Source organism: Papilio polytes, unplaced genomic scaffold (assembly GCF_000836215.1).
Source record: "Papilio polytes unplaced genomic scaffold, Ppol_1.0 DF824024.1, whole genome shotgun sequence".
Taxonomy (NCBI): domain Eukaryota; kingdom Metazoa; phylum Arthropoda; class Insecta; order Lepidoptera; family Papilionidae; genus Papilio; species Papilio polytes.
In genome coordinates, this window is record NW_013525180.1 from 470,761 (window position 1) to 480,578 (window position 9,818).

Genomic DNA, 9,818 nt, shown 5'->3' on the forward strand with positions numbered 1-9,818 from the left:
CAATTGTCAATTGTTATGGTAAAAATATGGAAACCCTTACGTAGAAATATCACTGCATACCTTGGCTGACACCGACATCAAAGTAAAAATTATTGTACAATATAGACATAACACTTGCAATAAGGTAGGTTTACTATTTTCAAGGAATTATTTTGTTACTTTTTAGTGTACTGTTTTTTTTGAGAATATTTTGTTTTTAGTGTATTTTGTTTTGTTTTTAGTGCATTTTGTTTTGTTTTTCGTGTATTTTGTTTAGAAGTCGGTTTTGTTTTTTTATTATCATTACTGTAGAAAGAATTAACGGTAAACTCGGAAATGATAAAAAGTAGCAATTAATGTGGACATTAGATAAATGTCACTTCGTATATATGTTGTTAACTTTTTACCAATAGTTTTAATTATTGTTATTATCCCGTCAATTTGAACTTCGCAAAGGAATTTGATTCCTTTTGTTATGCAATACCCGCAGAAGCCTTTTGTACCGGTATGTTACCTTGTAGCATATGTTGAATTTAAAACATTGCATTCCAACCAAGTTAAACCAAGACTCTTGAATAATGGAAATACACCAATTATAATTTTGTAAACGAATGTAATGGTTGTTTGGAATTCAATTCATTTAAAAATTCGGCGATTTCAAAAAGTTACGCCATATGCGTTAAAACATATTTGTGTTTCTTCTTTCTGAAGATCGCTTCGTTCTAGAATTTGTAAATCCCTTTAGTTTCGAAACTCTTTTTCGAAGTTGCTAATCCCATATAGAGTGGGATTTTCCAAGGAGGATGTCTTTTTCGAACAACAATAGCGAATGTTTTTTTCTTATTTCATTCTACGCTTTATATGGAAATAGAATAGATATCGACATGTAATGTTTATTACATTAAATCGGTGCCTTTGTAGTTGTTTTTGTATAAGTTGTAAAGTAGTAAGGAAGATTGTGTAATTAAATATCTTGTTTTTATTGGTTTGATTTATGTTTACATTCCACTTAGATCTAGGTTTATGTTGTTTTTTGGATTTTGTAGTCGGCGAGATTTACTGTAGGCGTAATTTTTAACAGCTCTGCGTGAGTTATTTAAAAGTGGCTATTTCCTACTTTGATCTTTTTGTAATGTGTAAACTGTTTGAAATTTGTTTTACAGACTGAAAACGCGATAGATATGTTTTTAACGTCATTAATTTTAAATGATATATAGAAAACTACCTTTCTCCCGCGACTCCGCCCGCGTAGACTATGTGTTCTTCCACACTATCCTCCACATCTATACCAAATATAACTCAGCCGTTTAGGCTACAAACTCTAACAAACATCCATCCATCTAAACTTTCGCATTTATAATATTAATAATTTAGAAGTAAGATAAGCAGATTGAGACTTAAAACAATTTGTAGTCAGTTTCTTAAACTTTAATTATGTGAATTTGTGCAGAATTTGTGGGTGCAGGAGTAGATATTGCAAAATTATATAATTCTGTACTTCTTAAATTGTTACAATCGATCACATTTTCTTTACCTGTTTTCGTTGTTGATTATTAATATGTTATTATGGAAGAACATGTATATACCATATTAATAAAAATTATGAGTAAATTAAATGTATAAATATAATAATTTTCTCCCTGAATGCAATTTACATAAACATAATTCTTTGTAGTTACGTTTCTAATTGAATTTAATTTTTAAATGTTTGGGAGTTATCAAATCTAAATAATATAATATGAAGAAAATAATATTTTGGTCCTTTAAGGGATGATTTTTAGACTCCCTTGTTTGTAATTTATCTAATTATAACATTCTTTTACACATTTTCAAGACATAAGACCCAGTATCAGTAATGTCGCTTCTAGAAGCTATCCTTACCTGTTAGTACCTATTTCAACTTCTATATTATCCACGTCTATTATTGCCTGTGTATTTTCAATAATGTTTATTTTGTTAACTAGAATTACACTTCCTAAACAATTGTTGAGGTGTGTTCGAGTTATCTCCTCTGACGCAGGATTCCAGCACATTTTCGAGTTATTTGTTGTTACAACAAACTGGCCAAGGTCACAACAGTCACGTGGTAACCCATATAGACGCACTGCACTTATTACGTTAAAAATGGTAACTAAAAATACAGATTTAGACATGATTTATGTACTAGTCGCTTATAGAACTAACTTCTTACTGAATGTAAATAAGTAATATGTGATTCAGACAAGTTAAATGTTTTCCTTATTCATGTGTTGTTTTATTTTAAATGTTGTCATCTTAAGTTAAATGTTTCCCTTAAAAGTTATACATTATATACTTAAAAGTGGCCAATTAAGCCATAATTTGTTTTTTAAAATCTTTAACGATTTTTTTAATATTCTCATATAATATTAGTTCCTGTTGTTGATAATGTTGCTTTGGGCTTTAGATTAAACTAAAGGGCGACGAACAACGACGAGGAAACGTGGTATTGCCACAGGCATCACATATTTGTATTATTTCTATCTTCCACTATTTTTGGTAACTTATTTACTATTATTAACTGATTTTTATTTATTTACTAAGGTAGTTTTTATTTATTTACTATTTTTATATAATTTAACTATTTTATATATTTTACATTATATTTTAACAGTTTCTGTTAACACACGCAGTGCCACCATATTGCGAGTTCGAATTAGTACAGAAGTATGCGGTAAATCGGCACAGAACGTGTTAACATCCATCTTCTTTGGAAATACGTTTATTTATCCAATCAGTTTGTAAGTAAACAGTCATTTTAGCTAGAAACGATGTTTATACAACCACTTATTTATACACAAAAAACCCGCGAACGTTTCAGCAGCGTAGCGTCAGTTAGTGTGAACGTGTACTCCAAATGATGGAATACCGCTAATGTATTGTTCGTTTTTAAAAGATAATAATGTATTTGTTTTGTACGGGCATATCGGCAATGGAAACGCGGTATAATGCCAACATACATATGTTATTAGATAAATAAATTTCTAATTGGAAAATCTAGTGTAACATTGAAAATTCAAATATCTATACTAATATTATAAGGAGGAAAACTTTGTTTGTTTGATTGTAATGAATAGCCTTAAAAATTCCTGGCCGAATTTAAAAATTCTTTCACCAAAGTACGGTAATTTATCTGTGTGTGTGCGTGTGAGTATCAAAGACCATATTATTTTAATTTTTTTATTATTATTTTTTAATTTCACGTGGACGGAGTCGCGGGAAAACTCGTTTAATATCGTAACAAGTTTGTAAAATTAGGCCAAAAATAGCATTTTGATAGAGATGTATATAATCTATTTTGGATTGTTAAGAACGAGGACAAAGTTTTTAAAAGTCTTTATTTTTCTTAATGTAATTCAAGCGATAAAAACGTAAACTCTAAAATGAAGACAAAACCCTTACGTTTGAGGCTCCAATGCTGATTGAAAGTTTGGCATACTGATAACCAAATATTTCTCATCGTTCACACTAAACTTATACATATCGTCTTCAATTAACAGCACATTTTTTTCACAAGTTATTTGCACTGAAGCATTAGTATTTGATATAGGATCCCAGCACGTGTTAGTTCTGTTTCTGCCCTTATACATAAAATAGCCCGGTTTACAACAAAACACGCTTTGAGATTCAACACAAACTGCACATAGTATTACGAGTACTATTATCAAGCCTGACATTTTGTTTATTTTTAATTGTTTGTGCATTATTTTGACTAAAAAAATAATTTTCTACGTAATTCGAACGAATTGCCGGTAACTAATGAACCGGCGCGCGCACACTTCCTAGTGTTGCTTATACTACTGACTTTTTGATACGAAACAGTACGGTACTATCAGTGTTGTCAATTTTAGCGTTTATTCTCGCCGCTACTTTCAGAAAATTGAAGTCACGTAAGTTGATTTTATATCATTTACTAGCTGTTGCTCGCGAATTCGCCCGCGTGGAATTAAAACATAGCCTATATTACAGATAAATTACCTTTCTAACGGTGAAAGACTTTTTAAAATCGGCCTAGTAGTTTTTGAGTTATTCTATATACAAAAATGCAAACCCTACCTTAATATAATATTAAGTATTGATAAACCAGCGGTTGACCACGATCCAACCATGACTAAAGTAAAGAAGTGGTCATAGGATGATACCTGCTAGACGGATTAAAGAGTAAAAAGAAATGTCTTAACTTTTGTGGTAATTTAAATTATTAAATACTGGCGGTCTCTCGAGACTACTTCAAAGTGCAGTTAAAAAGAAAAACCCCGAATATTACCCGGAATAATTGTAGATTTTCGTACAAACTGATAGCAATTTAAAGAATCTGCTTTCCGTTATCTGCAACATAAATATATCATGTTTATATTTTTATATAACATTTTGTATGTTTTGCATTGCACTCCAATATTATTGATTGTATACTCATATGTTTGAGTCGAGTGTTCGAAGTTTGCTAGTATGTATAATTCCTATTCCAGGTTGTTATAGATAATATCCCGTTAACAAGAACCGTGTAACTGTTTTCTATATATTGATAACGGTACTTCGACTGCAGTCACGTTGAACCCCACCTTTGTTACATTATGAGACATATTTTACGATTTATTTAAAAAATGTCTAATCGGTTTAAAGCTTCGTTTAATCATTCACATCTTATTGTAATTTCCTAATAAAATTAAAACAAAAATTTTACCATCACACATTTATTACGAAAAACTCTCTTGTCTAAATGTATTTTTTAAAGTAGAATATTTCCCTAAACAGTGTTAAAATTCCGTACGCTGATAACACCGTTTAAACTTAAACACGCGCGAATGTTTATTCATGCGAATATAAATAAAAACTCTGCTTACTATCAAGTTTTAAGACATGCCCATATTAGGCGATTCAATGACCTGCCTGACCGTGACCACATTGTCCGCACATCTGGGTGGTCTTCCAACATAATATACAATGAGTATAGACCAGACCATATTATTGGCCTTTTTATATTCGTAAATCAAACATAGTAATCAAGGCTTGTTTAACAATAATGATTTTTAAATTATGATAATGGAATAAATCTTTCTTTCCAGCTTCTCCAAATGCTGAAGTTCTACGCCCGCTTCGAGATCAGCGATGAAACTGGAGACCCGATGACAGACCGGGACATGACCTTGCAGCACTACTCCAGGATCACATCATTACAGGTTGGTCCGGATTATGGAACAGACTTGTTACCCTTAAAATGATGCCATCTTGTAACAAAAGATATTAACGTTGTCACTGATGATAAAATTATTAAACCAATATTTAAAATACATGGTATTAACATTTATTATATCTCAATACTCTTATGGAAATATATCAGTTTAGATGTGAGGTTCCACAACCGAAACATGGAATAATAAATAACATTTGGTTGTTGATTCACAAAAATGTAACTGGTAGCTGTTTTGGTTTCACTCACTGGCACTAGATGGCACTGCTTAATTAGTAATTTAATTTGATGTGTATAAAATATTCGAATCTGAACTCTAGGTAAAGTTTTTAAAATATTAAATCGTATTTTATTGATTTTATTGACAGAAAGCGGCGTTTTCGAAGTTCCCCGACCTGCGACTCTTCTCCTTAGCAAATGTTGCCAGTGTAGACACAAGAGAATCTCTGCAAAAACATTTTGGTAATTTAAGGTGAGTTTACATTTGAGTACCTATTAAACAGATGTTTTTCTCTACTGACATTTTTGAATAAACATTGTTTTTGGTAATTTTTTACTGTGATTATATTTACAACCTCTTAACATATTATTAAGTTTGAAATCTTTATTAAACAAAAAAACTTTTGTTTGCATCCTATTTCGTTATTCCCGATTTAGAAAAGTCTAGATTTTTAAACCCTTACAATTTTTCTTCAATATATTTGAATCTTTAACTCGATTTGTACGACTTATTCGTTGCAGTTAATTTGTTTGATCAACATTCATTAGTACAAATTAAATCTTGATGTATTCCCGTGCGAGAGGTCGATGGACGGAGTGTGCCGGTCCAGACCAGTTCTAACCGCAAGACTCGGTCCCTACGGTCTAAGGCGCATACCTTATGTTCAACCTTGGCCCTTCCCTTATGGAGATACTAGCTGTTCCTGTGCGGCTTGGTCCATGTAAATTTCCATAACACTGAGTACATTTTATATTTGCCAAACACTAAGCTCGACCTGTGTGCAATACTTTCCCCTGTAGAATATTTTACTTATTCCTTCCACTTGTATGGATCTAAGTAAATCTAAAAATCTAAATATATCTAATGTTTAATACCTATAACCTATTACATGTTTATAAAAAGAGGTACAGATAATATTTTTTTGTGATTCTTTATTACATTCGAAAAACATAAAAACTTACTTCTTACTTCTTAGTAATATTTTATTCTCTATGTTATAAATTCGGAAGTTTAGATGGATGGAAGGATGTTTGTTATGATAGTTTGTAGTCTAAACGGCTGAACGGACCTCGATAAAATTTGGAAACGTACATGATAGTCTGGAAGAACACAGAGGCTACTCACTGTGTTTTTTTTTTAAATTCTACGCGGACGGAGTCGCAGGCGATAGCTAGTTGTCATAAATAAGTTAACGCGTCAGATTTTAACACACTCACTTTTGCCTGAATTGTTCAATCTAATCTAGTCTAATTACCTTGGTACAAAGTTAAAAGTCAACTGTAAAAAAAAACTATAACAAAAGGTTTGTGAGTCAGTAAATGTAAGGTATATGAAAATAAATGTAGGGTAGGTCAGTAATGCTAGTAACCGCAAAAACCACAGATTTGCTATTTTTATTTATTAAACGTAATGTTTTACACAAGTATTTTGATAGTGGAAAGTAATATGTTTAATATTTTATTACTATTTCCACAGTGATAAGGCGTTACGTGCAATCGCTACTTACTTGAACCTGGTGCCGCCGGAAGGTAAAGAAGATGATGCACCCTGGCATAGACTGGACAAGGAGTTCCTTAAAGAATTATTGGTAAGCACAATTAGCTTATTTACAATGTTTTTTTATAAAATAACTCTCATTGTATTGCTATTTCGAAATTAAATTTACGTGATTATAAATATAAATCGATATAAATATATTCATGTTTTAGAATAAGAAATAAGATGTAGATATTCTTTTGAAATGACTAAGCGATTTTGGGACATCTTAAATGCTTTTTACCGGATGCTTATTGTTCTCCTTCTCGGTATTCCACTTTCTATTTCGTGTTAAAAATTCAACAGGCGCTTGTTGATTGTTACACATTTTTAAAGTATTTTTAAAATCAGACCAGCGAATACCGTTGCTTTTCATATTACATGTAGGAAACAGACCAGTAAGGGATTTTTTTTTACGTATTTACCCTTAAATGCATGATTTTTTCTTTTTAAAACCCTTAATTGAAACGGGTAGTAAATTGCACATAGACAAGTGAAAAATAAAAAAAAAACATTTTTTTTAAATAATCCATTCGTTATGGAAGATAAGACTGATGTATAAATATGTATAAATGTACATCATGCATTTAAGGGTTAACCCAGTGTTTAAGTTCGCGCGTCAGGCGGAAGAATGCTTATGGTTCTTGGGCCAAATTAAATTTCGTTCAAATGTTTTTACACAGATATCTCGACATGAGCGACGTATATCACAACTGGAGGAACTCAACTCGATGCCTCTTTATCCCACGGAAGACGTTATATGGGACGAGAATGTAGTGCCTACGGAGATATTCAGCGGAGAGAACTGCCTCGCGCTGCCGAAGTTGAACTTGCAGTTTCTTACCCTGCACGACTACCTGTTAAGGAACTTCAATTTGTTCCGACTTGAGAGTACATGTGAGTATCTACGTCATTAACTGTCTTTCACTAACTTAGTTACTTAAAGAGACTTAGATATAATCAAGGGCGGATCCAGCTTTAGCGCAGGGATGGGGGGGGGGGGTCACATAGTGGTGGTCAAGTCAAGAGCTTGATAAAGTATCTATCTAAACTGTCGCATTTATAATATTAGTATGATTTGTACTGCAGTATGAAACACACCATAGACACGTGTGAGTAATGAGCTAAAATCAGTAATATACCGTTTCCTGACATAAATAATGTAAAACAACTGTTTGCATTCGGCATACTTCCGCTGAAACAAAAAACATACTGTTCAGTCTTACTCACTATATCAACGAAGTGCAGACCTGTTTGTGTAGGAATTAGTACAAATATGTAGTATATAACAAAGGAAATTAGTATGTCTGATAAACATTTTATATGTTTTATTAGTCAACGATCACATAATTTCACATCTAGCAAGATTGCTATCTAAATAAACAATTAATAAAGTGAGTAACTGCCACAAATAGGTCGATCGGTCAACCACCTCAGTTTCGTGTCCTTGACTACAATAAAAACTAGAACAACCATGTAATCATAACGGGAATTTTGTCAATTTGAATAAACGTAATAACGGCTATAAAATAAGTCTATTTTAGAATTACAATTTACTCTTATTTTTACTAGTACTTCTAGTGATTCATAAGTGTGATGTTCAATAAAGTTTCATGGAGTAAATCTCAATTTACGTAGTTTGAAGAAAAGTAGCTGGGAAACCGGCTTTTTATAAAAATCCTCAAATTAGTGTGTAAAGATCATAACAATGACGCATTGTATACTTTAGGTCATCTAGGAACTAAGCTGATGAATTTATTTCCGTCAGTTTTACTGTATATCTTATATCATAAGAAATCGACGCGATATTTAATACACACCTAACTAGTTGCTAGAATACACAAGAGGAAATCTTATCGTACATCTTGACGTCACGGTGCCACTCACTGGGCCAGGCAATGACGTCATTAAAGTATTGGGTCATTATGCATTACTCACTGCACTGAATATCTGTCATTATGTTAAAGCGACTCAAATTGTTAAATGGTTGTTTTGTATTTTCATAACGTCATTTTTAATGGATTTCTCAAGTGCTTTGATATTTACCAGTACCATGAATTGTTTTGACCTCAATAACTGATTATAGGTACGATATTGTAAGCTTTTAGATTTGATAGAATCTGTGTACACGATTGGCCGTATATGGCAAATATTGTTGACTTTAAGCTCTACTTGTATATCTGAAATCTAAATAGACTACGTGCTACAAACCACGTATTGTAATACAGAGAAAACCTATTAAAAAACTCGGAAATGGTACGCGTGTTCTAAGAAGTCTGGACCATAAATGAATCCTACACGAGTAGTTAGTACTTCGAGGAATCATGATTAACGGTATAGATGTTTTTTGGTTACTAATGTAGGCTAGTTAAAACGAATATTCGTTAGTAAATCCGTAACGTTGACCCTTAATTTAAAAAAAAAAATGTTACCAACTCACTAAAATCAAAATTTCACGTATTTTTCTCTAAACTAGTTTAGTAGATTTTTATAATTAGTTGATTGATGGACACTTTCGAATTGAGGCTTGGTTATTGAGCCAATAGGCCAATGATTTGGGGATTCTTATGAACGTTGGGCAGCTTTTGGGTCCTTGCAACTTAAGTTGATTATTCTCCCAGTATTGTTTCTTTTTACTCAAATAGCTGAATATAACATTATTAAAAAATATTTTAGTTAGTGATGTTGCAGCTTTCTATTGATCCAGTAATTTTTGAGTTTATTACATATGGCGACTTCGCCCGTGTGAAATTAAAAAATGATATAAATAAACTTTTTAAAAGAACAAAACCGACTTCCAAACAAAATACACTAAAAACAAAACAAAATGCACTAAAAACAAAACCAAATACACCAAAAACAAAATATTCTCAA

The 9,818-nt window shown here is 32.0% G+C and overlaps 2 protein-coding genes across 4 annotated transcripts in view; one reads left to right on the forward strand and one right to left on the reverse strand.

Moving 5' to 3' along the window:
* Positions 1 to 3,772, reverse strand: part of LOC106101051 (G-protein coupled receptor Mth2-like) — a 9,887-nt gene extending 6,115 nt beyond the window's left edge. The window contains exon 1 of the mRNA XM_013280145.1: positions 3,400 to 3,772. Within this exon, the coding sequence (XP_013135599.1) occupies positions 3,400 to 3,701 (302 nt within the window). The 5' untranslated portion in view covers positions 3,702 to 3,772. The remainder of the gene's footprint in view (positions 1 to 3,399) is intronic.
* The window catches only part of LOC106101048 (intron-binding protein aquarius), a 52,565-nt gene that overhangs the window by 25,674 nt on the left and 17,073 nt on the right, over positions 1 to 9,818 (forward strand). For 2 of the 3 annotated variants that reach the window (XM_013280138.1, XM_013280139.1), the window contains 4 exons: positions 5,064 to 5,177; positions 5,557 to 5,660; positions 6,885 to 6,996; positions 7,628 to 7,841. In XM_013280138.1, coding sequence (XP_013135592.1) covers positions 5,064 to 5,177; positions 5,557 to 5,660; positions 6,885 to 6,996; positions 7,628 to 7,841 — 544 coding nt within the window. Of the gene's footprint in view, positions 1 to 3,797; positions 3,888 to 5,063; positions 5,178 to 5,556; positions 5,661 to 6,884; positions 6,997 to 7,627; positions 7,842 to 9,818 lie in introns of those variants that run through there. The other variant, XM_013280140.1, reaches the window with a different exon arrangement.